We start from the raw sequence: 27,743 nt of genomic DNA, 5'->3' as shown, positions 1-27,743 counted from the left end.
TAAAGCCAGAGAGAAACAGTGGTAGGAGAACCATGAAGCTCAAGACTAGCCTGGACTACACTGTATACTCTCAAAAACAAACACATAAAAAGAATTGTGTTACCTGGCCTACAGCAAGAGCTCACTATTATCTATTACCCAATACTTGTAGGTCTAGGTTTATCTGACAAGGAAAAGTAAGGCATACTTACCACACACACATTTGAAAATGGAAAAAGGGGGACTGGAGAGATGGCTCAGAGGTTAGGAGCACTGACTGTTCTTCCTAAAGAATTGAGTTCAATTCCCAGCAACCACATGGTGGCTCATAGCCATCTGAAATAAGATCTGGTGCAGGTGTACATGCAGGCAGAATAATGTATACATAATGAATAAATAAATCTTAAAAAAATTAAAAAAAAAAAGAAAATATGGAAAAAGCTAAGTAACCTACCACACTCCAAAGCTCATCATTGTGCTTTTATTAACTGATGTGTATCCTGACTCACCTTTCTAGGAAAGATACCTCTGTGACTAAAACAGGTTCCTTGAGGCAGTGTCTACACTGAGCAGAAATGGTTGTGTTAGTCAACCTTTACAGTAATGTTAGCAAAGCCCTAAGAAGATCAACTTGTAGAAAGGTTTACTCTGGAAGTTCTAGCCCATCACTGACTGACTGCACTGGCCAGGCAGTACTGCAGTAGTTGAGCCCTAGTCCAACACTACCATTTACCTCAGGGCTAGGAAGTGAAAGAGACTGGGAGGGACCTCTCAGTGTAATGAGGATTTTGTTGATGTTGTTGTTTTAATAAATATAGAAATGTTATGCGAATATGTTTTTGTTTTAATCCCAGATGTGGGATATGTGGCTGCTTCAGATTGTCCATAGCAGCTGACTAAGATTTCCCTCATGCTCTAGCAGGGACGTGATTTTATCAGCTGAGGATAGTTTCCATTTGGAATTCTGGGGACTCTGCAGAGGGTATATAATGCCAGAACCCCGAGAGGGACAGGGAGACTGCTGCTCCCCCTGCTCCAGTTGCTGTCTGTTGCTGTTGTTTGTTGCTGTTTGCTGGATTGCTGGTTGCCAGTTGGAGAGATACTGACTAAGACGATCAAATTTGCCCCAAAGAACTTGGAAGCCCCTAATCAGGAGGAAGCAATGTAACTATTATCAATGCTCCATTTCCCCTCTGTCTTTCTCTCCTGCCTAGTGTTGGAAGGTTGGAAGGACAGGAGTGGTGTGGGGAGGTAGGAAAAAGAACCCAATAAATGGCCAAAAAGCCCATCAACATCTCACTGAGGTCCCCTAATCCTCTCAAGGGTTCAAAGCTACTGATTTGAAGATACACACTACATCCCACTTCTGAACTGAAATCTCCAGTAGTGCCATCCTTAGATCAAGCCTGCAACAACTAGGCTCTTGACGTTTTTAACCAAAACGTTTCAGGGGTCTGGGTTAAAAAATGGTATGTTTGGTAAGATTGAACAGTGAGAGCTATAGCTACTGGCTTAGCTAAGTTTGCGGGAAGAGCACAATGTACGCTTATTGCTCACTCTCAGATTCTGAGAAATACAAAGGACCAGGGTGCTGGGAGACTTGGTGTTTGGTGAGCCCCTGCTGCCTGGTTCATGAACAGCCCTGTTTCACTGTGTCCTTATCACACAGCAGAAGAGGGCTCTAAAGCCAGCTGAGTACAAGCACCCCTGTCTTGTGCTTCCTGTCTGCCAATCTGTGAAGAGCAGCCCCTAGCTCCTGCAGCCCCCTTTTCTGCCCTGCACACAGGGTCTAGCAACCATGGGCTGGACCCTCTAAACTGAGCTAAGACATATCTTTCCTTCTTTAAAAGTCAAATGAAACAAGAAAGTAGAAAAGTATCTCCAGGATCTCTTTTGTAAAGGAATTAATCCTACTTTGAGATTTTCTAGCTTGATCTAGTCACTTCTCAAAGGCCCCATCATATAATGCTGCTACCTTGGGGATTAGTCTCCAACCTCTGAATTTGGGGAAGACACCCAGCCAGCAGCAACACTAAGGAAAAATGAGGTTATAAACCGGGCATGTAATCCCAGCACCTGGGTGGGAAAGGCAGGAGGATCAGGAGTTCAGTGCCACCTCTGGCTGCACAGTGAATTTAAGGTAAGCCTGGGTACAGGTCTAGGGGCTCGGAGGATATAAATATGAGAACCCAGAAAGAGAAGGTGTGGCATGCAGTGTTGCTGTATGGTGAGCAGCAGTTTGAAGGGACCAGAGACAGGAAGTGTGGCAGTTTGGAGCAGCTAGACGGAGAGAAATGTTTCGGGAGGAGCGGTTTGGAGGAGCCTCTGACTGGTGTTTGCTGTCAACAGAGACTGGTATAGCGCCCTAGAAGAACCCCTTGACCCTAAAGAGCCGGAAGAAATAAAGGTGCCCTCTCTCCCCACTAACCTTCTCTCTCCTACATAGAGTTGGGAGGTTGCAAGAGCCTAAGCACCCCAAATAAAGTAAAAATTTAAAAACAAGTGCTACAATTTTGGCTCAGAGCTTTGGAGGTTTCAGACTATTGAGCTGGATCTTGGTTTGGGCCTTTAGCAAGAGGGTGTATATATTGGTTGAGGGGTGAGTGTACTCATATCATAATATGAGTTGGGGGTGAGAGAAAGGATGGTAGAGTAGTGTGGAAGTTGGAGAGAAATGTCCCCCACAGGCTCATATATTTGAACACTTGGTCCCCAGCTGGAGGCATGGTTGGGGGGCCTTTTAGAGGAAGTCCATCACTTGGGTGGGCTTTGAAAGGGTTTATGGCCTTGTTCTACTTCCTGTTCTCTCTTTTGCTTCCTTCCTATGTGTGAAAGTTCAATCAGCCTGCTTCCTGCTCCTGCTCATATGCCATCACTTCCTGCCATAATATACTCTCTGGAACTGTAAGCCAAAGTACACTCAAGTTCTTTTGGTCATGGTGTTCCATCATTGCAATAGAAGAATAACTAAAACAAGGGTCAATTCTGCCTTCAAGGGCATAACTGCCTTAACTTCCTTTAGCCCTCTTCCAGCTTCCACCTCCTCCACATAGTGCCACACATGCATGAACAAACTCCTAACACATGTCCACTTGGGAGACATGCAAAGCCCAAGCTATAGTAAAATTTCTCTTCATTTTTACATTATCTTTATCTACAGAGTTACTGAGATCTGCTGTCCAACAGCGTATGTTCTAATTGTGCATTAGAATGTCAAAGTACCAGTTGAGTAAACTCTCTTGGTTCTATCAGCACACCCAAGCCTAGGGTACTTTCCCTTAAAACAACTACTTATGAATTCCTCTAGCAATGATGCTCAGTGAACATAACACCCTGTGCCAGTCTCTTAACTCATAGGAAGCTTTCAACCTGGAAAAGGAGTGTCCTTACTTCTATTCTCTCCAGCTTCCCTTCCCTTCTGCTAGGACTTTTCTTAGACTGGATTCCTCTTGTTTCTTCCCTTTCCTAAAATACTATTGTTATTTCTGTTTTGGTTTTTTAACTTTATTCACCTTTATCTTATCTGCATTGGTGTTTTGCCTGCATGTAAGTCTATGTGAGGCATCAGATCTTGGAGTTACAGACAGTTGTGAGTTGCCATGTGGGTGCTAAGATTTGAACCTGGGTCCTCTGAAAGAGCAGTCAGTGCCCTAAACCGCTGAGCCATCTCTCCAGCCCCTTTGGGTTTTTGTTTGTTTGTTTTGTTTTGTTTTGTTTTGTTTTGTTTTGAGACAGGGTCTCTATATGTAGCCCTGGCTGTCCTGGAACTCACTATGTAGATCAAGCTGATCTCAAACTCACAGAGATCCTCCTGCCTCTGCCTCCTGAAGTGCTGGGATTAAAGGTGTGTCACTATGTTCCCAGCCTCTAAATTATTTTAAATAAAACTGACTACAGTGGTTTTTGTTTTTGTTTTGAATGAATGTTCTCTTCCTCACAGGTAAGAATACAAATGGTAGTGGAGAACTCCCCCTTTCAATGGACTAGGGGAAGGGGATAAGGAGAAGAGGGAGAAAGGGAGGGACTGGGAGAGTTTACAGAGGGGGTTTCAATCAGTATATATAGTGAATAAATGGTGAAGAAAAAAATTTTAAAAATAAAAAATAATACAAAAGGAAATGATGGTAAGATTTCTAATTAAACAATGGAAAAGAACTGGAGAATCAAAGAAGGAAAAACAACACACAAAAAAGCACACACAAACACATGCACCTGTAGATACATGAACATGCACACACAAATTAACATAAATGTTTAGATTCTATACTGTAGTTCATACTAATTAAATCATCTAAGTATGGTCACAAAGTAACAACATTTTATCATCGTGATCAAAATCAAAGTCCTTATGTGCAGACAAAAGACACAAAGGCACAGTTCTGCAGTAAAGTACTTGCCCAGCGTGGGTGAAGCTCTGGGCTGCATCCCAGAACCAAAACCAGGGTGAGCATGGGGGCATAACCACAAGTTTGGAAAACATTCTAAACCGTGAAAATATTCACTTTTCATGGGGATACATCTGGCACCACTGATAGGAGTGTAAACTGAATAACCACTTTGGAAATAATCTAGAACGAACTGCTATGGCTGAACATGCTACTACCCTATAACCCTGAAATGCCACTGCCAAATTTAGACTAGAATCTTGGACATTTTGCAATAAGAGATATTTAAGAGGAAGTTCATGGTAATAATACTCCTTAAAACAGCAGAACTTTCATTATCTAACTATTCATAAACAGAAGAAATTTTTAAAAAATGAACTACATAGAAAAGACCAGACTATAAGTCATAAAAATAAATGAGCTAAGACACTTTTGAGATAAATCCAAAAGGAAAGAAACCATATGGAAAATATTTCGTTTAGTCAAGCATGGGGGCTGCACGCCTTTTTTTTTTGTGGGGGGGGGTAGTTTCCAGAGAGTGTTTCTCTGTGTAGCCTTGGCTGTCCTAGATTTGTAGCCCAGGCTATTCTCGAACTTACAGAGATCCACCTGCCTCTGCCTCTCAGAGTGCTGGGATTACAGGTGTGTACCACTGTGCTTGGCTCTGGTGGTGCACGCCTGTAATACCAGCACTGGGGGAGGCAGGGGCAGTTGGATCTCTACAGAGTGAGTTCCAGGGCAGCCAGGGCTACACAGAGAAACCATGTCTTGAAAAAATTGAAGAAAAAAAAAAAAGTATGTGGCCATGCAGAAGACCCAGGTTCTGTTCCCAGCATCCACATGGTGGCTCACAACCATCCAGAGGATCCAATGCCCTCTTCTGACCTCCACACACTTGCACATGATACACACACACACACACACACACATACACACACACAGGCAAAACACTAATACACACAAAGTAAAAAGAGTGCACACTGCTCTTGAATGGACCCAAGTTAAGTTCCCAGTACCCAAGTCAGGCAGCTCCTATAACTACAGCTCCAGAAAGTTAAACCCATACTCCAACACAGACACATATACATAATAAAAGAGAAGTCAATATCAAAACTATGTACTAGCCAGGCATAGTGGCTCACGCCTTTAATACTGAGAGGCAGATCTGTGTGCCGGGACAGCAATGGCTACGTACTGAGACAATGCCTGGTGGGGGAGAAGACATACTATATGTATATGATTGCACCTATATGACATTCCAGAAAAGGAAAAAACAGTCGAAATGACGAAAAGCAAAAGACCAATGGGTGAGGGGTTGGCGGAGAGGAAAGAACAGGCAAAACACAGGATTTTTAGAACAGTGAATTTATGTGGCAGTATGCGATGGATCCTGTCATTATCTTCCCAAACCCACAGAATGTTGGTCACCAAGACTGAACTCTAAACTATGGACTTTGGTGCCAACCTGGGCTCATTCAGTGTAACAGAAACCAGTCTGGTGGGAAATGCCGGTAAGGCACAAGTCTGAAGGTGAGAAGCAAGCGAGTAAACGGGGACAATCTCCCCGTTTGCCTTTCAACTATACGGTGAACCTAAAAAACTGTTCTTAAAAATTGAAGTTTTTAACTTAGGAGCACACAGAAATACTTTAAGCAGTCAAACCCTCCAACTGCTGAGAAGTCCCTGGCTTGTCTCGAAACTTAGCCCTTTCTAAAGATGCAGCCATCGCAAAGACGGTCGGGTAACTTTACACTGTAGCACGGACACCTGTTCCAGGGTGCGGGGCAAAAGGGCAGCAGCGGGAACAGCAGCAGCAGCAGCAGCAGCAGCAAAATGGCTAGAGAGGGTCTGAGCAACCAAGCTCGAGCCCCTGGGCAGGGAGTTTAACCCAGGGCGCTACAACGCGCTCCCTAAACGCCGTGAAGGCCGTCTGGCGTGGATTCATTCCATTCCCGGACGGATACACAAGGCCCCAGCTCTCCTCACCCGGAGAAAGCCCCGGTTGCCCACGGAGTCGGGGTGGGAGGTGACAGCTCCGTCCCCGAAACCAAGTGACGGCCAAAGACAAGGGTTCAACAAACGCCTCTTCTCCTTCACGCGACGCTCAAGTCCATTTCCCGAGCGGGCAGCAGGCCAAACCCTCCCTTGCGACGCACCCCCGCCGCTCGCCCGCCCCGGGGTGTAGCCGCCTCCCGGCGACCCCCTCGGCCGGCCGGAAACAGCGGCGAGCCTCTTCAGGGTCAGACCGGGGGGACGCGCCCCCTGACCCCCGCGAGCCGCGCCCGCGGGTCCACGGCCGCTCAGCTCCGGGTCGTCCCCCGGCCTCCGGGCCAGCGCCCCCCAAGCCCCAGCCAGGGCAGTCCGGCCCGGCCCGCTAGGCCCGGCCCCAGGCCCGAAGCCTCCGCCGCCCCTCTCCTCACCGTGTCGACCCCTGAGCCGTCTTCCCTGGTGTCCTCGGTCTCCTCGCCGACCGCGGCTTCCAGCACGGCGCCAGGGCCGCCCAGCGGCTCCACGGGTGCAGGCTGCAGCAGCTTGTCGGGGTCCGGAGGTGCCTGCTCCATAGCTGCAGCCCAGCACCGCGAGTCCAGTGCGCCTGCGCCACGCCTGGGCCGCGGCCGCCCCGCCCCCTCCGCGCCGTAGCCCCGCCCTTCGCCCTCGGCGGTCCCGCCCCCTGCCTCCAGAAGCTCCTCCCAGGCAGCGGAGATCCCGGAGACTGGACAGCACCCAGAACCCGGGATGGAGTTGTGTAGGGGACAGCGGGGGTGGGGGTGGGGCCACTCTGGTCAGCTACAAAACTGGAAATCAGGGAGAACCGGTGGAGACATAAAGAAAAGAAGGTCAGGCGAACTCAAGAACTAAGTGCAGAAATCATTTAGGTTGGGGGTCCCCTCAAGTAAACACGTCATTCAAAAGACAGGCAGAGTTGCCTCCTTTCGTTTCCCCACGCACAATGCCGGAGCAGCGTCGATGATTAACCTTCAGGGAGTTGAGTAACACGCTCAGCAGAAGCTGACGCTTGAGGGTTCGAGGGAGGCAGAAACTGGCCGAAGCAGGGAGGAGAGCCCTAAGTGTTTACACTTCAGGCGCTGAGGCGCTGGAGAGCTGGTTATTTTCTACAGAAGTCTCTTGCAATTTCCTGAACCTACTGCTTGGCAAGATTCGCTGTGGTGACCCGAAGGAAAATGCTTACCGGCTGTAGCCAAACCATGGGACCTTCCCGTAGGCATCTTTTGAACAAAATCTGGTCTTAGTTTTTTAAGGACCAGAACTGATCTTTCTGCCCAGGCAGCCTTTTCAAGTTGTGAAACATAATTTCTTCCTCCTGGAATTTTCTCCCTGGGTTGGTGGCAAATTCCATTCGTACTCACAGCCTTTCTCATGTGACTTTAGAGTAATATGTTTTCAACTCCATCTCCCCCAGCTAGACTTTGGGCTCTTTTAAGGCAGGGACCCCTGTGCTTATTCTCTCCCCCTTCCTCCCTTCATAAAGCCTAGGATATTTATGTTTGAAAGTATTTTATTGTTTACCAGGAATTAGTTAGACCAGGCAAAGTCCCAGAAAACATCTTTTTAAATCAGAAGACTATTTTACTAATCACAGGACGGACAGATTTATTCTCATTATCTTGTGCTCTTGTCTCAGTAGGATGCTTGCTGTGAGCTGCCCAGTAAGTGGGAACAAGGAAATGAAACCTGGCTTTTTGAGGCCTGAAGCAGACGATGGCACTATCTATGGCTTCGTTTTATTTAAAAATAAAAACTAGCCTGGTGGTTGTGGTGGCACACTCTTTTTTTAATCCCAGCACGTGGGAGGCAGAGGCAAGTGACTCTCTGAGTAGAGGCCTGCCTGATCTACACAGAGAGACCCTGTCCCAAAAATAAATAAACTAGTTGGGCGGTGGAGGCACATGCCTTTAATCCCAGCATTTGGACACTGCATGTACGTGATACACGTAGACACTTTTAGACCTGGCCCGGGGAACATCTTAGCTAAATCAGAAGGCAACTCATAATTAAGTCTGTTTCTACCTGTTCTTCCTAACGGCTGTGGGATTCTATAATAAAAAGTTACTAGAATTTAGAGGGGCTTGACGGCTCCCAGCATTTTCTTCTGGCCCAGAGAGCTATTTGCTTGGAATCTGCTGAATTAATGAATCAGTATGTAGGTGGGTGAGGGCATCAGAAGAAACGCGTACCCAAATAATCACAAGCCTCAGCTTCCCTTCATTAAAGCCAGCTAGGCAAGAGAGCCAGCCTCCTAGCTTCCTGCCTCCAGCCGTGTTACCGTTCATGGTGCCACCCAGCCATGTATGTAGACGTCAGAAGACCTCTTCCAGGAATGTATTCTCACCTTCCATTGCGCAGGCTTCAGAGATCGAATTCAGGTCATCAGGCTTAGCATCAAGTGCCTTAACCCCTGAGCCATCTCACCTGCCCAAAGTTGGTGATTTTAAAGATCACCGAACACAAATTACTAAAAGCCAGTGAAGCTAGAGAGGCCGTTGCTATTTCCCCTGCTTTCATCATCTATCCAAGAGTTAAGCCACCTTGGCCTCTACCCCTTGGTCTGACAACAGAGCTCTGAGTCAGCTGATTAACTATAGGAACCACAAACCTCAGCCTCAAGGGAATGGGGGTGAAGGGTGGGTTGTTTGTGTGTGTGTGTGTGTGCTCAAGAACATGTATGTTTCTTTCTGTGAATAAATTAACCCCTTGGGGCAAGCATGTCCTTTTCTATTAGGGCAGGAGGCTGAGGTCTGGCTAATGAGTGAGCTGAGTTTCAGTAACCAGCTAGCTGCCTGTGACTGTAAGAGTACCAAATAGTCCCAAAAGTGGATAGGGAACTCGAAACAGTACCACGTCCAGGCCAGGAGATGACACAGACGCAGCAGTGTGTCCTAGTTCCAAAGTAAAGGAGACAGGAAGCAGGGGCTCACAGGGGTAGGAAGATGAAGACTTTGGCTTGAGATTTCTGGGGAAGGAAAGAGAAGTATGGAATACGGAGGACTGAGATTACCTGGCTGAGAAAATTGTCAAAGTCCTTCCTTCCTTCCTTTCTTTTTTTTCATATCTTCCTCCACGCAGGGATTCACTGTGTAACCCAGGCTGGCCTCAGACTGTTGGACGCCTTCCTCTACCACTGAGTGCTGAGAAAACAGAGGGTCACCACCACCCCTGGGTAGAGTCTTTCTACCAGCAGAGCATGGTGGCAAAAGCCTTTAATCCCAGCACTCAGGGAGGCAGAGGCAGGTGGATCTCTGTGAGTTCAAAGCCAGCCTGGTCTACAAATTGAGTCCAGGAACTGCCAAGGCCACACAGAGAAACCCCGTCTTAGAAAAAAAAAAAAAAAAAAAATCTACCTAGAAGTACATTCTCCTGAAAACAGCACACCTTATTCAGAGAAAGGCTTCCCGGAAGGGAAGGAACCCTCCCTTAGTCTAGAGGAGGTGATTCAGGCTGGAAGCAGTCATTTTACAAACGTCAGAGTGGGTTTGGATTTTACCCCATTGGAAACCAAGATCCGGTGAGAGGGTCGGAAATCCAGCCTCTGCTCTGATTCCCTCGCAGCCCTGGACGCAGCGAGGAAAAGGAGGCAACTCTGGCGAGGACCGTGTCTCGCGTCTTTACCGCCCACCGCATGCATGCGTGTAGACGTGTATGAAATGGAATCCAGGGGAGGCTCCGGGGCTCCGGGCACAGCACACTGGTGCTGCTAGAGAAGTGACACAAGGGTGAGCCCACACGGAAGCTGTCACTTGTCACTTCTGTGGGAGGGTCCCCTGCAGGCTGTACAGCAGAGGAAGGTCATCAGGGTGCGCTAGGAAGAAACTCGGATCAACGTTAAACCTGAGACTCCCGGGAGAAAGACCAGTTCCACAATTTCTGAGCCAAATCTAAAGCAAGCTTCGGTTAAAGACTGGCCAGGACGATGGACTCTCGCCAGGTCTGTTCTGGGGTTCTCAGAAAAGAGCAACAATTCACATTTTTCAGAGACTTGTAAACCCATATAGCTTCCATATTTCCCGTCACAACCAATCAGGGGCAAGCACATATCCTGAGGTACTTCTTGCCCGAGTACCTCATGTGTAAGGACACCCAGGGAAGTTGGGTCCAACAAATTAGTTTAGGAGAGTGAAAACAAGCGATTTGTTCTCTTTTATAAACAACAGCCTCTAGCATTTAAGGAAGTAACTGTCCTTAGGCAAGGGACTTACAAGTTGCTTTTTTTTTTTTGTTTTGTTTTGTTTTTTTTTTTGTTTGTTTCATGGACATCTTAGGCACAGTAATTAAAACTTAAGACGTAACTTTGGCTCTCACATCAGCGTGATTTTGGTGACCAGATCATTTTACCTTAGCCGTGTTCAAGAACAGCACAAGTTTGGAGAGAAGTTTTCTGATCACAATTAACTCATCCCAAGTGCACAACAGCTTTAAGGCAGGTTTCCACTGAGAGCCTTTCCTAAGCACATCCGGCTGCTTTCACAATAGGTGCTGCTGGCTCAGAGATAGTGCCCAAGATTTGGGACCTGGGGAGACTACAACAAATGATTACCTGTAGGGGTCAGGTTTGGGCTGGCCCTAACATAACATAGACGTCACTTAGGCTGTGGTAAAGTACAAATGACATCTCTTACAAGGATGAGTTCTATTGCCTAGAAGTAATGCTCAAGGCTTTAGAGGAAAAAGGTCTGGGACAGCTCGGCATGGCGACACATGCCTTTAATCCCAGCACTAGGGAAGCAGAGACAGGTGGATCTCTGCGTTCAAGGCTAGCCTGATCTACACAGCGGGTTCCAGGACAGTCAAGGCTACACATAGAAACCCTATCTCGAAAAACCAAAAAGGTCTGGAATAAACAAATTCTGGACAACAGGGGCTAAGGCCTGGCTTGAAAGGTAGCAGAGAGTCACCAGGTTGTAAACTACATTCATTCCCGGCAGCATTCCAAAAGGAACAGCTAAAGCATCTCATTCCATTGAAGAGATAAGCTGTGTACCTAAATTTCCTGCCTTCTCCAGTGCTTCTCTGTGTACACAAAACCCTTTCTGCCCTCTACAACTTCTGTGCCTGGAGTTTTTCCAGGAGAAAATGAATTCAAGTGCCGCTGGACAGCTTTTCTTATTCTTGCTTTGTACAGGACAGGGGGGTGCAGCCAGGGCCTATGTACATTTGAGGCAAGTGTTTCCCTGGGCTGTAAAATAGTTGGTGGGAAAGCACTTGCCTTGAATGTGCAAGGGCCTAGACTTGATTCCCGGTACTGAAAAAAAAAAAAAAAATCCTTCAAATACTTTTCCCTCAAATGAGGAAAGTGGTCCTGTGAAGTAGGTATAGTGACCAGGAGGGAAGAAAGCTCTGTCTGTCTGTCTCTCTCATGCACACACACACATTTGTTCTTCTTGGTGGTTGCTATTTTTGTTTGTTTCTTGAGACAGAGAACCATGTAGCAGAGGATGACTTTGAACTCCTTCCCATTCCTCCTGCCTCCACCTTACAACTTCACTTCCCTTCTCTTTTAAATTCTAATTAAACTTTCAGAAAATGAATGCACGTGCCTGGGACAGAGTGCTGGGATTAAAGGCATGCACCACCACTACACACCAGAAGAGGGCATCAGATCTCATTATAGATGGTTGTGAGCCGCCATGTAGTTGCTGGGACTTGAACTCAGGACCTCCGGGAGAGCAGCCAGTGGCTCTTAACCTCTGAGCCATCTCTCCAGCTGCCAAATTGTACTTCTCTTAAAAAAAGATTTACTTACACACATATGTATGTGTGTGTGTGTATATCGCTGCGAAGCGACACCATGACCATGGCAACTCTAATAAAAGAAAGCATTTAATCGGGGCTGGCTTACAGTTCCAGAGGTCCATATCATCATGGCAGGGAGCATGGTGGGACGCAGGCAGAAATGGTGCTGGAGAAGGAGCTGAAAGCTACCACCTATGATGACCAAGAGAGAGACTTGGCATGGGTTTTTGGAACCTCAAAGTCCAACCCCAGTGACACACTTCCTTCAACAAGGCCACGACTCCCAATCCTTCCAAACAGTGTCGCCTCCTGATGACCAAGCATTCAAATAAATCTATGAGTGGGGGGGGAGGGGGGAGGAGCATTCTCATTCACACCACCACAGGGTAGGTGTGCAGGTGTGTGCAGGTGTCCACTCTCGTGCAGAGGCCAGCAAAGGGCAGTGGTGACCTCCTCTATCACTCTGCTTCCTCCTGGGAGGCAGGATATCTCCTTGGATCTGGGACTTGGGTTTTTCCCTCAGCCAAGCTGGAAGCCAGTAATCCTTAGAGACCCTCTTACCTCCAGTGTCCTCAGAGCTGCGGTTACAGCTGTGAACAGGATGCCCGGCTTCTTACATGAGTGTTAGGATCTATACTCCAGTCCTCATGATGGCACAAGTACTCATAACACTAAGCCATTTCTCCAGCCCCAACAAACTGTACTTCCATATAGTAGACACAAATACTTTGAAAGTGAAAGAAATTTAAATGTCATTCATAAATGATATAAAAAGAGAACATGGGGTCAGTTTGGACTGAAAATGTATTGAAGATATATACTAAAAAATTATAGAATATTGAGCAGAAAAAATTAAAGACTGAGCCACACCTTTAATTCCAGCTCTCAGGAGGCAGAGGCAGAGGCAGACAAGATCTCTGAGTTTGAGGTCAGCCTGGTCTACAGAGAGAGTTCCAGGAGAGACAGGGCTAAACAGAAAAACAATGTCTTGAAAAAAAAAAAAGACAAAAAAATAAAGACTGAAATAAGTGATATATTGTTATTTGTGTATATTGCTTAGAAGACAATACTGGTAAAGTGTCATTCTTCCTAAATTAACCTGTTCATTTAATGAAACAGTACCAGAATCCTAGTCTGTAATGGCATGGGCTGGTGCTTTGTATTTGACTGATACTTATTTCCCCCCCCCCCCCGAGTTCTCTTTGCTATCTTCTGTCTTCAGACACTCACACGCCCCAAAATGACGTCTGTAATCCTTGCCTCCAAAATATCCCTGATTGACTGAATGCATGCCTACACACCTGGGCAGAGCAGAAGTTAGGGAGGCATGGCCAAGGTTCCGGTGCTTGGAGGAGTAGAGGATCATGGGAAGGAGGAGGAAGAAACAAGTAGGGGAGGAGAAGGACGTCTCCCTGGGGTGGGCTGTAGAGAAGCACATGGCAGGGTCAATGCGGATGGAGGAAGGCAGTCCAGATGAGGAACGTGTGCAAGTATTTGTGGATTACGGGTGGGAAGTAGCCCAGACTGGCATGATTAGAACAGCTGCCACAGGACACGGGACTGGGAGATAAAGGTAGTTTAGGAGGTTTATGTCTGCCCCTGCCCCAGCCTAAGCTAAAATCTATCTGATGTCTGTGTCATTTGTTGATTATGGCAGCAGTTAATAAAACAGTTAAATAAATAAATAAATTAAAAAGCAGTTAAATAAAACCACCTTGATAATTATAGGCTTTTGATTAATAAGCATGCCCTCTCTTGGCCTCCACAGGCACTGTACTCGTGTTGACACGACACACACAATTTTTAAAAAATCAAAATTTCTAAAAACATATGCATACTTACTGATTCTAGAAACATATGTAAAGGCAATTCAATAAAGAAAGATGATATTAAACTGGAAGCCAGCGCTGTGAAAACACTGAACTAGACCACTCTGTAGAAAAAAAAAAAAAAAGTTTATTTAGGGAACAAGCTGCCAGGCTGTTTCACGGAACAGAGAGCAGCAGCTTGGCAGGAAAGCGAGAGCAGATTTGATATGACAGTCAGCAGGGTCGGGGGCTTTGAGCTGATGCAGGCTGTTCCGGTTGATTTGGAACTATATGCTGGAGAAGGGAAGTAGCAGCTTCCCTCAAACAGAAACTTGCATCCCAGGCTTTCTGAGGAATGCTGAGTTTAGCTTTCTGTGTTTACTGGTACTAATGAATCCAGGGTGGGCCCGGGCTGCCATCTTAGGACACTGTATTTAGGGAGCCTACTTTGTGACCTGACATAAATAAACAGTGATAGAAAAATTAAGAATTCACATGCAAAACTAAAAACAACAATCTTGTGATAATATAGGCCTGTAATCCCTGGATGGAGAAACAGAGTCAGGGAAATCACCACACGATTGAGAACAGCCTGGTCTACATAGCAAACTCAAGGCTAGCCTGACACATCAGGAGGTGGTGACACACACCTTTGATCCCAACACTTAGGAGGCAGAGGCAGGCGCAGATCCCTGAGTTCAAGGGCAGCCTGGTTTTCAGAATGTGACCCTGACTCTAAAATCTCTTCAAAAAAATTTGTTTTGATACATGCTTTACACCATGTTAGAGAATACAGTTGGTATAGGAAGATGACCGAGTAGGGCTAAAGAAGAGAAGACAGTTGGTGCAGAAAAGAGATTAAGCAGAATGGAAACAGAAGAGAGCTGAAAGTGAACTGGCCTAGCAGAGTGAGAAGACAAGTGATGACAGCTGAGCCAGAAGCTGAGCTGAGCAGGCTGGAACGAGTTGGAAGCTGCCAGTATTGGAAAACCTGGGAGAAATGACTGGTTAAGCACGATGCTGGGGAGCTGGGGGGAGAGCAGTTGGGAGAAACCTTTGAAGCGGATGAGCTGGAAACTGGGAGGAGGGCTGGCTGGGAGTTAAGAGAACTGGCTGCAGTGTCTAAGAAAAGGAGACCTTAAAAGAAACTGTTAGGAGACAGAAAAAACCACAAAGTAGCAAAAAATCAAAGCTACAACTGGTGCCCAGTATGGGGCTTGAACCCTGAAATTAAGAGTGTCATGGCTAGCACCTGAGCTTACACCTAAGGAAGAATATGAAAACACAGTACAGCAAGTGTTCCTCTACATTTAGAGGAAAATGGACCCCGCAGCTCACACGGAGCGGCGCTGTTAGGAGGGGTGGCTTGCTGAACTACGTGTGGTTTTGCTGGAGGAAGTGGTCACTGTAGTGTGATTCATTCTTTTCCTGCTGCCTCTGGATCCTGATGCAGAAATCTCAGCTCCTTCTCCAGCACCGTGTCTGCCTGCATGCTGCCATGCTTTCTACCATGATGACAATGGAGTAAACCTCTGAAATTGTAACCCAGCCCCAGCTAAATGTTTGCCTTTATAAAAGTTGCTGTGGTCATGGTGTCTCTTCACAGCAATGGATACCCTAACTAAGACAGTAAGATAAAACAAAACAAAAAAAGTATCATAATAGGATTTGAAAAGGCACAAGAAACACATATAGACACAGAGACACACTTTTGTTCAAGAATCCCATAAAAACACAAAACAAAAGATGCCACTGAGTTTGCTTCGTGTTGGTCTGCCCCTAAGAGTGTTTGCTTCCCCAGTGAGACTCCCTGGAGAGAACAAATTTTCATTTGCAAGTGGCTATCATTTGGAGAGTTTTGGGTTGGCAGCGTGTATGTCACAAATACAAGCTATTTCTCTCCACTCATAAAGCAGACGACCACATTGCTCTTCTCCATTTTTATTATTTTTCAAATTTCTCAGCACATGAACTATAGCTCATTTAAAATTTTCTTCAGTGCACTTCACAGCAAAAATGAAAAGGGAATCATTTAAATGGTTGTACACAAATTCTTTTAATTTACAGTTTGCTGAAAAATCATTGTCACTGTTTTCATCCTATTAACCCTACTAAGAAAACAGTTTTTCAGAGCATAGATGCAGCCGCCTGGCGCGGCTGATGAGTGACAGGTGCGTGTTTGCACGCCGACTGGAAGACCACACGGGCAGGAGCAGGGTAAGGCACCACTCTGGGACAGTGAAGGTAGCTTGCAGCAACAAGTGTCAGCACCTCGAGGTGCTCAGCAAATACTTGGATAAATGAAAACCATAATTAGCACTATTCTGTTCATTGCCAGCAATTCTTCAACCCCAGTAAAACACCTGTTTAAAACAAACAAACAAACAAACAAACAAACCAATCTGTACCTGAATGCAAATTCCTGCTTATTTCATGGCCTTTCTTCAGCATTTAAATTTCCTTGAAAAGAAAATGAAACCATTCTTTGCGTGCACTCAGTCACATACATAATTGAATTACTGACAGACATGAACAGGTTTTAGTTTTAGCTTCTGTGTGAACAGAGGCCAGATAAAGCAAACTTACTCAGGATAGCACATAATACTGAAATTGAACCAACACATGAAAATAGGTAAGGAAAAAGTAACAGTTTTGTTTTTTAATATTTGCTATTTTTTAATGCCTTAGTTCTTGAGAAAGGCCAAAATCTAATTTTGACATGAACACAGTTTAAAAAATTGTCTCTTAAGTGTATATTTAATAAAACTAGGTATTGAAAAATGTTCTGAAATTTTTCAAGTCAATGTTGTTTTCAAGTATATTAAAATGCTCAGAAGAAAAAAAAATTCCTCCATGGTTACAATTCTAATTATAAATACACTTTTAAAAGAGAGTTCCACCAGAGCGAGCAATGGGCTTCCACAGACACAGGCACGGCCTCCGAAGGAAGAGGCCTTGCTACACAGCCCAGTGATGTGTGAACACTGACTTCAGGCACAGCGGCTGAATCCACTTGAAGGTCACGCTCGTCTCCCTCTTGGTTGGCTTCCGAGAGCAGAGCATACTTGTACGGGTCAGCAAAAGGTGACACGGGTACTGGAGGGTGGAAGGCGGTAAGATGGTATTGCTCACGGTGGGGAACAGGCTGCTGAGAGGCCCATCGTGTGTCCATAACGCTTTGGTCTTGCTGCAAGGTGATGGGCTCAAGTAGGTACATTCGTGTTCAGGCTGTACGATTAGGAGGCAGGTCACTCAGTGCAACAACTCTGTCTGAGAGGGCTTGGGGTGCACAGCGGAGAGCCTCATTTGGTCCAGTTTTAGAAAGCATGTGTCACTCTGCTGGTTGTGACAGAATTCCTTTCCAAAGGGGTTTGTGGTAAACCCAGCCTTCTCCCTGAAACAAGTAGAGAGAGAGGGAATTAAAGTGCCATCCTGCCAGCATCTCCAAACCAGAAACCCAACCAGGAGCGACAGCAAACTCGAGTTTCCTAGAGCCTCCGTGCTGGAGACCTCACACCAGGCCTGCAACTTAGGGGGATGTGGTTTGAATGTGAATTGTTTTCCATAGGTGGATGGTGTGTTTAGGAGGTAGTTGGGTTGCCGGATCCCGGAAGGATTTTGCCCAGCTCTGCTCTCTATTGACCTGACTGCCAAGGTGACATACCAGCCTTCTCAAGCTCCTCGAACCCCCACCTGAACAGGCTATAGGCTCTGAAGCGGAGGCCAGAATGAATCCTTCCTCCTTTACATAGGAGTACATAGGTCAGGTACTCTGTCAGAGGCAAGGGAAGTAACTGTGGGATGTGGAAATACATAGTTTGACTCTTAGACATGTAGTTTTGCAGAAGTCACTTGTAGCAATTTTGCCATTTGCCAAAATGTTGCAGAATGAGCCTTACAAATCATGGGCAGCAGGCAGAGCACAAGGAAGCCTTCATGAAGTAAAAGCCAAAGAAATGGATGCAGCAGCCAGAGCGGAAATATGGCAGTCAAGGTCAGGGTAATGGGGACTGCAGGCCAGTGTGCAAAGGGTTAGGCTTGAACTCTGTCTTTATTTCCCATGTCTCCTTTAATTTAGTCATAATTCAACTAAGCCAGTCAGGCTCCTTAGAGCTGCCTTGAGTAATTTTTGTTCTCGATAGGCCCTGTTTTAACAATGATTCCTAAGGACCAGTTTATGCAGATCTAAGTCAGCTCCTCTTCTTTCACCCAGCACTAACCAACCGCAGTCGTTCTCACCCGTTCTTTCACTCCACCTAGAAATTCATACTTGCTAACCTCAAGCTTGGAACTGAGATTACTCTCTGTCCTCAACTGCAACTGTGTTTAATGGGGTCTCCCTTCATGTCCTTAACAAAAGCAAGCACGGGGCTCTTCATTTTATGAGATCACCTGGTCTACAGACCCGAGCCCTGCTGTCCTTTGAGACAAATGTCGGCTAGCCCATTCTACAACGTCATCTTACTCTATAGACAAAGACAGAGGCTCTGAGCTCAGTGGGTGGCGCACACCTGTAACCCCAGCACTTGTAGGCTGAGGCAGGAGGGCTGAGTGTGAGCACAGCAGAAAGGAAATGGAGGCTGCGAGAAGTGAACATTTTCACAACAACATTTAGAAAGCATCTGTGACGTGCTAAGCTCTGTGGAGGACCACATGGGAGACACAGCAACTTGTCATAACCTAGGAATCTCGGCAGCAAGGAGGCATGCATTAGGACAGTGGCTCACACTCAGAACTCAGTGAGCACCCTCGGCCTTACTGGTACGTGCAGAGCTTCTCACATGTGACGGCACACATCACCATCAACACACACAGAACAAGGTGGAAATATCAGACATCTCTGCCCTGTCTGCTGTACTTGTGTCACTTGTGTCATGGCTGGCACATGCAAAGGGACCCAGATTTGAGCCTGCATTCCTAAGTTGAGATTCTACTGGCAGTTACCAAAGAACCTCTAGGCTGGAACAGACACATTATTTCATTAGACTTGTTATCATTGTTTTACCTGTCTACCATCACAGTTTGTAGGGACTTAAAAAGAAAAAAGAAAAAATACTACAAGGGGCTGGCAAGAGATTTAACAGTTAAGAGCACAGTTAATTGCTCCTGCAGAGGACTCCAGTTTGGTTCCCAGCACCCATATGGGTGGTTCACAACTATAGCTCCAGTTCAAGGAGCTTTGACACCCTCTTCTGGCTTCCTCAGGTGCTGGGCACACATATACACATGTAGATAAACACTATTACAACATAAAATAAATCTTAAATAGCCCCTATAGGTTCATTGGGAATGGCACTATTAGGAGGTGTGGCTTTGTTGGAGTAGATGGGGGGAGGTGTCTGTCACTGGGGGTGGATTTAAGGTTTCAGAAGCTCAAGCCCAGACTCAGCATCACTCTCTTCCTGCTGCCTTCAGATCCAGATGTAGAACTTTGGCCAGCACCATGTCTGCCTGCATGCCACCATGCTTCCTGACAGGATGATAATGGACTAAACCTCTGAACCTGTAAGCCAGCCCTAATAAATGTTTTGCCTTTAAAAGAGTTGCTGTGGTCATTGTGTCTCTTCACAGCAATAAAACCCAAGACACATGCCATGTCAGTAGCATGACTGTCAGGGTCATGATGGTTTATGCTTTAAGCCAAGCACTTGGGAGGCCGAGGCAAAGGCAAGGAGATCTCTTAGTTTCTAGGCTAGCCTGGTTGACATAGAGAGTTCCTGCTAGAGTTGGGGGTTGGCCTGGTGTTATGTATCTAATTGTTAATTACTGGCCCCCAAGATCTTGTTCCTGCTCAGAAGAGCACATTCTCATGTAAACTTATCCCTGCTGTGTACACCTATTCTTGTTGTGTAAACATGCCTAGTCATTACATCTGACTGGTTGATTAAACAGCCTAAACCTGGGCAGGGCAGAATGGGGTAGGCGTGGCTAAGGTTCCCAGGCTTTTGGGTTGAAGAGAGAATCAAAGGAAAGAGACAGACGGGAAGAGAGGAGGAAGGAGGATGCCATGATGGGTTAGTGTGGAAAAGGAACCACGTGGGCTGGGAGAAAGGACTCCAATAATGGCAGGAAAAGGCCCAGAGGAAGAATTCAATCAAGTGCCATGGGATTATGTATGGAAGGGAGACCAGATGAGAAGATTAAGGCAGATGGCATTGGATGAGGGCTGGGAGGTAGATGATAAAGTTAGTGAGACAGTGTAAGTGGAATATCTGCCTGGCCTGAGGCAAATAAGGCAATTATAAACTCAGGTGTCTGTGTCTTATTATTTGTGACAGCGGGCTAGATAATACCACTGTGATCTTCTTAGGGCTAATAATAAACTTTATATAGCCCAACAGGTTTTTGTTTTTTTGTTTTTTTTTTTTAAATTATTAATTACAACAAGAAGCTAGTGATACAAAGTAAAACCCTGTCTCAAAAAAGAAAAAAAAAAAAAAAAAAAAAAAAAAAGGAAGAAAGGAAGAATGTATGAATCAGGGCTACCCTTTAAATTTAGTTAACGGCATGTTTTACAAGCAGCTCCCTGTTTAGCCCAGAGCCAGTTTTTAACAATAGATAGATCTCAATAGATATATTTGTTTCTCCTATTTCTTTTCCTTTTCTTTCTTTTTTTTTTTTTTTTGAGACAGGGTTTCTCTGCATAGCCCTGGCTGTCCTGGAACTCACTCGGTAGACCAGGCTGGCCTCACACCCAGAGATTCACCTGCCTCTGCCATCTGAGTGCTGGGATTAAAGGTGTGTTCCCTTACACCTATTTCTTTAACCCAAGGTAACCTGGGTATAATTCTGAATGGCAATTCTAAATGTTCATTTGTTATACAAAGATACAGGGTAGAGCTGGTGAGATGGCTTAGCAGGTAAAAGTACTTGCCACTTGAGTCTTGGCAATCTTCCTGGAACCCACATGGTAAAAGGAAAGGATAAACTTTACAAAGTTGTCTATCTACATCCATATTAGCACATGTGAGGCCCTCTGTCCACAAAATAACAACATAAAATAAAAAAGGAGATGTATTATATTTGTTATTCCTATACAAAAAAAAGTTGGTAAAAGATTAGAAAAATAAAGGTACAGAAGCTATGAAATGAATTATGGATTTTAAAAACACTTCCTGTGTGTATGTCTGTGCCTGTGTGAGCATATGTGTACTGTGTGTGCATGTGTCTGAGGTCAGAGGCCACTGGATCTTCTGGACCAGGCGTTACCGGCATGTGAGCCACTTGACGTGGGTGCTGAGAACTGACCCCAGGTCTTCTGCACAGGTAGCGATGCTCTTAAATACTGAATCACCTCTCCAACCCCAAACTATGGATTGTTTTGTTTTTTATTTTTCCTGAGACGGTTTCTCTGTGTAGCCCTGGCTCTGTAGACTAGGCTGGCTTTAAACTCAGAGATTCACCTGCCTCTGCCTCCTGAGTGTTGGAAGTAAAGGTGTGTGCCATTAGCACCTCACCCAGGATTATGAATTTTTAAAAAAGATTTATTTTATGTGTATGAGCACTTTTTAATGTATACTTTATATATATGACTGCATGTACACCTGTACGCCAGAAGAGGGCATCTGATCCCAGTATAGATGGCTGTGAGCCACCATGTGGTTGCTGGGACTCAGCACACCTGGAAGAGCACAAAAGTGCTCTTAACCACTGAGCCATCTCTCCAGCCCCAGGATTATTATTAAGGGCAAAAATCACAGTGGGATGGCTTTTTAAGACTCCTTCATGAGGATGCATTAATTCTCTTAGATTGGCTATTTATAAGAAAAATGTCCTTGGTCTCAGCACTAGTTACTTACCACCTGTCTCTGGATGCACAGGAAGTCACAAACGACAAAAGCTATTTTTCAGTCTTTACAGTTGGAATCTATCTACAAAGACACAGAGTTCAACTACAAATCCGTGTGTCAAAATCTGTAAAAGCCATGGCCATTTACATGTTCTAAGGCCAGGGATGCATTGTCATATGTTCTTGCTCTGTTTTGGTTTGTTACACAGTGTCTTCTGATGTCATTTTCAAGACTTGCTTTGTGGTAGTTTGGGCTCTAGTCAAGTACTTGAACTCTTTGGTTCTGGTGATCAAACCCAGAGCTTTCAAAACGCCAAGCAAATACTGCACCACTGAGCTATCCTCTTAGTCCCTGATAAAAGTTTCTATGCAGTAAGACCACATACTTTAAAAAAACTCATCATACATCCTCCCTGCTTTTCTTTCGAAATGCTTCTCCTCCTAGCCACTTCACTATCTCTGCATTGCCATTAAAACTTCTTCTGTCTCCCTTAAAATATGAAATGTGATGCCTGAAGTGAACAGTTTAAGGGGTGATGCAAAAGACAGTCACCTGTATCCTGCACTTCCTACTATTGAACGTTAGGCTAGCATTTTAATTTGTGGCTCACCTCAAACCCAAATACAGTCATCTGATTTGTGGGAAATCAGATGAACATTACTTGAACAAACTGTGGAAAGTCCATGAAAAGCTTCCAGTTAAGCTAGACTCTGTGTGTGTGTGTGTGTGTGTGTGTGTGTTATGTTCATGAGGGTGAGGCCAGATGTAAAGTTGGGTGTTTTCTTCAGTCATTCTCTTATTTTATAAGTTTTAAAATTACATTTAACTAACTAACTAATCAATTTTGTATACATGTGTGGAGGTGAACCCCGGGGGAGTCAGTTCTTCCATTATGTGGATCCTGGGGATCAAACTGAAATCACTGGGCGTGGTGGCAAGCGCCTTACCCACTGAACAACCTTGGTGGCCTTCCTTCTCCCTTATTTTTCTGAGGCACTGAGATTATAGCTTTTTACATGGTTCTGGGGGTCTGAACTCAGGTCCCCATGCTCGCATAGAAAGTACTTTACTGACTGGGGCATCTCTCCAGCAGCTCAACACTAAGGAGGTAAGCCAGGGTTCTGGTTTGGGAGACTGTGAGCTGTGGCATGAGGGCACGCAGAACACACCTCTTTAACAAAGTACTTGGTTTTCCAGGGTGTGCCCGTGTCAGCGCGATGCCTTTCTTCACTTCTCTGGCGCTCTTCCAGGGTACGCTTGTGCTCTGTGGCCTTGTCAATTTCAGATTCTCTCAGGGAGTCCGTTACATTTTTCCATAATCGTCTAAAATTAAAAATGGCCTGCTTTACAAACATTCTTTTAAAAAGCAGTAATTTAAAATTCATAGTAATTTCTGTTGCTTTTTTTTAAAATTTCAGTTTATTTACTTTACATCCCAAGGATGCCCTCCCTCTTCTCCTCCCAGTCCCCAGACCCTGTTCTCCTCCTTCTCATCTCGCTTTCCTCCCAGAAAAAGCAAGTCCCCTCCCTCAGAATCAACCCTCCCCAGCACATCAAGTCACACCCGGATTGAGCATCCCCTGAGGCCAGGCAAGGCATGCTGCCAGGGGGACATGATCCAAAAGCAGGCAATAGAGTCCCTGTTAGAAAGAGGTCCCTACCCCCTGCCCCCCGGCCAGTGACCCACATGAAGACCAAGCCACCCATCAGCCACATCCATCTGTGCAGGGGCCTAGGTCCAGACCATGCATGCTCCTCAGTTGACAGCTCAGACTTTGTAAGCCCCATCATTTCACTTTCTGAGTCAGATCTACACTTCCTGAGTTTCAGAGCACTGACACTCGGATCCTGTTGTTGATGCCCAGACTGTTGCAACTCTTGATGGTTTTTAAATTGAGAAGTTCAATTAAGAAGCTTTTTCTCCAGCTATAAAAACAACTATTTTGTTTTTAGGAAACTTTCCTGAATTAACAAATAACATGAGATATTTGTAGAGTGAAATGCACGAGGCTGAGGCTGCGGCTCAACTGGCAGGGTGCCTGCTGAACACGCATGTGATGGTGCCTTCAGTCCCCAGCTCCACATAAAGCCGGGGGTGAGAGGTGGAAGCATGAGGACAGGACGCTCAGCATCATCCTAGGCCACACAAAGAGCTCATGGCCGGCCTCAGGTACAAGAGCCTTCACACACAAAGAGGAGACAAATAACAACAACAACAAAAGGTAAGATAGAAAAAACATGCTTTGTAGCTGGGCAGTGGTGGTGCATGCCTCTAATCCCAGCAGTCGGGGAGACAGAGGCAGGTGGATCACTGAGTTCCAGGCCATCCAAGGCTTGCTGCAGTGAGACCCTGACTCAAAAAAAAAAAAAAAAAAAAGAGTTGGTAACTGTGAAAGTCCCACTATAGACTGAGATGCAGCGAAGCTTTCCTCCGAAGGACACTACTGACAGAAAGGCTCAAAGACTCCACACAGAAAACCCTTCAGCAGAATTCTGGGAATTACAGTCCAGCAGTGTCTCTTCAATGCCTGGTTTACTAACAGAGCCGGCTATCTGCTGCTATCGTCAGTTCCTGATGGCAGACACTCTAGCCGGAAAAACTGACTTTAGACAGATGGAGTTGCAAAAGAGAATGTTTCAATGAAGTTTACCAATAATGCCCATCTTTGGTATTATGTGGAAACTTAGCCAGGGGTAGCTTGCTTTTTGCATTTATCACTTGGGGAGGGAGTCGCCCTGTGCACTGTGGAGGGCAGAGGGCTACCCCATGGAGTTGCTGCCTTCTACCTTTCACAAGTTCAGAGGAACAAATTTGCTGCCAGCCATGTGTGTCAAGTGCCCTTCCTTTTAGAGCCCTCTCACAAGCCAGGCATCTGGTAGTTTTCATGTAGGAGATAAAAAACTTGTCAATTTTTTTTTGTTTTCCCACTGAAGTTACTATATAGCATAAAATGCCATCCTGACCAGGGCTTTTAGGGTTCAGTCAGGCAGACCAACCCTTTCATTTGACAGATGGCAAGGCTCATATAAACTGTAAAGAGACTCAGTGCAGTGGCTTAGCTAGACTCCAGGGCTCCCGACCTTCCTGACTGGAGGTGAGGGAACGTACCTGGACTCGAATGGACCCTGCCGCTCCAGAGGCCGCACCCTCTTCTTTGTCACGGGCAGTTTAGTCAGGTCCACATACTTGGTGTCCCCATTGCTGTAGGCGAACTCGAGCACGCTGTTCCACTCCCCCTGCACCCTGCACACCACAGTGTTGGTAACGTTGTGCTTCACTTCGGCTGTGACTCTAGACCAGTGGGAAGCAAAGGTTTCTTTAGAAGGCGGAAGCCCAACGGCACATCTTGAAATGCCACTTTACAGAGCACATTTCAACGTGTCAGTACCCAAGTCTGGGGAAAACCAATCCTGTGCTAGATAACTGCTCATATGCATCAGTTTTATTCTTCAGAAAGAATACTGGGCATCAGACTGGACTTCATTAGCCTAAGTGGAAAATTACGTCTAACATGTTTATTATAGTCTACAAATGACAGCACTACAACCTAGATCTCTTCACTAGTCCCATCTACCTAACACATCTGCAGTTCTAGAGATCAAGCACCCAATGTTCATTCATTCATTCATTCATTCATTCATTCATTCATTCATTCATTCGTTTCCCCTTAGACAGCTCTCACTATATATAGCTCTGGCTGTCCTGGAACTTATTCTATAGACTAGGCTGGCCTTGAACTCAGAGATGCACCTGCTTCTGCCTTCTGTGTCCAGAGATTAAAGGCCTGAGAAGAAACCTTTAAGTCACCATGCCTAGCCCAAAAAGCATAATTCAATACAAAATCCAGACAAGTCATTAAGACTTAGAGAAACATGAAATATAATCAAGATGGTAAGTTCCCTGGCTAAAACAGAGACACGAGGAATAAGCATGAACAGAGCCACCTGGCTGTCAACACACAACTCAGCTCAGGTAGAAGGCACAAAGAGGACTGGTTCAATCGTTTTAATGAAGTTCATGTTTCCTGCAGGACTCAGATGAGACAGGGTCAAAACTCAGGGACTAGCAGGCAAAGGTCAAAGGTTGAAGTCTAATGAGTGTTCAGAGACTGTGATTTATTTAGGTTCAGGAGAGAACTTGGAGGACCCGAGGCAGCACAAGGAATTAGGTCCATTGGTCATGTGAACACAAGGCCAGAAACCGGAAAGGGAGTAACTGAGCTGCACACTGAGAGCTCGCAGCAGGTGGTCACAGCAGACAGGCGGCCAGTCACAAAGGAACTGTGGGCCAGATCTTGGGGACCAACGTGTGTGAGGGTTTGGAGTGAAGAGCAAACATTCAAAATGTCAAGTTGGAAGTAACCGCCAACTGTGTTTCACTGGACACAAAGAATGCCGCCACAGGTCCGCTTGGTTATAGGGGTAGGAACTCTAGGCTGTATTCCAAACCATATGAACAAACAGAATTGTATTAGGAAGGACTTCTTAGAGGTCAAACTGATTATGATTATTTAGTTTTTCCAGACTAGGGTTTCTCTGTGTAGCCTTGGCTGTCCTGGAATCACTCTGTAGGCCAGGCTGGCCTCAAACTCAAAGAGATCTGCCTGCCTCTGTCTCCCCAAGTGCTGGGATTAAAGGCATGTGCTACCACCACCTGGCCCAGAATCAATCAATCATTCATTCAATCAATCAATCAATCAATCAATCAATCAAACTATCAATCTAGCTTTCTTTCTTTTTCTTAAGATTCATTTATTTATTATGTATGCAACATTCTGCCTGCATGTACACCTGTATGTCAGAAGAGGGCACCAGATCTCATTATAGATGGTTGTGAACCACCATGTGGTTGCTGGGAATGAACTCAGGACCTCTGGAAGAGCAGCCAGAGCTCTTAACCTCTAAACCACCTCTCCAGCCCCTCCAGAATGTTTCTTAAGAGATTATTTCATTACTATTAATTTTTTTCTAGATTATTTTATTTTATGTGTATGGATGTTTTGTATGAATATATGTATGAGTACCATATACAAGCCTGGTGCCACCAGAGGTCAGAAGAGGGTATTGGATCCCCTGGAACTAAAGTTACAGACAGTGGTGAGCCTCTTTGTTGGTGGTAAGAGCTGACCCTGAGTCCTCTGCAAGAACAGTGAGTGCTCTTAACCACCGAGCCATCTTTGCAGCTCCCATGTTTTTTCTCTGATCCCACTTGTGATACCTTCCTTTTCTTGAGGATTCAGCTCTAGCCACATAAGATGAGAAGAGATGATGCTGTTCTTCCCATTCTCTAGACACAAAGACCAGAACTACAGTCTGAGGACTAAGGAGTGACTAGTCCTCTTAGTTTTTCTTCTGTAGTCCAGTTTCTTATTATGTTGCCCAGGCCGGTCTCAAACACACAGGCCCGAGACTTTTACTGCCATACACAATCTTTGATGTTATAGCTACCTTCCACAAGCTTTTCTACTCATCAAATAGCCTCCCCAGGTTCCTGCCCACAAATATTAAATAATATAGTACTCTTACGACGATCTTTTACAACAGTTTAATGTGACATTAGCATACATTCACATGAAAATACAGACAGAAAGTTCTCAGCCAGACCATCTCTCCATACTTACTTTCACTTGGTGACTAGAGTATGAAGGCAGCCAGAGAAGATAAGGAGATGAAAGGACATAACTGTGTTCTGATCCACACATCTCTAGTCTAATTTAAGAATGTCTACACTATCCTTTCACCTAACTCACTGTTCATGTCAACATGGCTACCTCTGACACCCTGCCTTCTGGGCACATACATCTCATCCTTATGACTTAACTAAAGAGATGCCTTTCTTTTTGCTTTGGCTTTGTGAGGCAGGCTCTCACATAGCACAGGATTGCTTAAACTCACTGTCTTAGTGACTGCCTTGAAACCCTCCCTCCTTTTTTAAAGAATTTTTTTAGAACTCTATCTACTCTCATCTATCTTTCTATCTTTCTTTCTATCTATCTATCTATCTATCTATCTATCTATCTATCTATCTATCT

At 45.4% G+C, this 27,743-nt stretch overlaps 2 protein-coding genes across 2 annotated transcripts in view; both read right to left on the bottom strand.

Annotated features, from left to right (window-relative positions):
• Positions 1–6,956, bottom strand: part of Snx4 (sorting nexin 4) — a 54,098-nt gene extending 47,142 nt beyond the window's left edge. The window contains exon 1 of the mRNA XM_055625078.1: positions 6,785–6,956. Coding sequence (XP_055481053.1) covers positions 6,785–6,925 — 141 coding nt within the window. The 5' untranslated portion in view covers positions 6,926–6,956. The remainder of the gene's footprint in view (positions 1–6,784) is intronic.
• Positions 6,957–15,852: 8,896 nt separating this feature from the next.
• Positions 15,853–27,743, bottom strand: part of Osbpl11 (oxysterol binding protein like 11) — a 64,029-nt gene continuing 52,138 nt past the window's right edge. The window contains exons 11-13 of the mRNA XM_055625119.1: positions 24,821–25,003; positions 22,881–23,034; positions 15,853–17,315 (exon numbers count right to left, since the gene is read on the bottom strand). Of these exons, the coding sequence (XP_055481094.1) occupies positions 17,253–17,315; positions 22,881–23,034; positions 24,821–25,003 (400 nt within the window). The 3' untranslated portion in view covers positions 15,853–17,252. The remainder of the gene's footprint in view (positions 17,316–22,880; positions 23,035–24,820; positions 25,004–27,743) is intronic.

The sequence above is a fragment of the Psammomys obesus genome, unplaced genomic scaffold (genome assembly GCF_907164565.1).
Source record: "Psammomys obesus unplaced genomic scaffold, mPsaObe1.curated_primary_1811, whole genome shotgun sequence".
NCBI classification, from domain to species: Eukaryota; Metazoa; Chordata; class Mammalia; order Rodentia; family Muridae; genus Psammomys; species Psammomys obesus.
The sequence above is the reverse complement of the archived record's forward strand: the minus strand, read 5'-3'. Positions and strand labels throughout refer to the sequence as shown.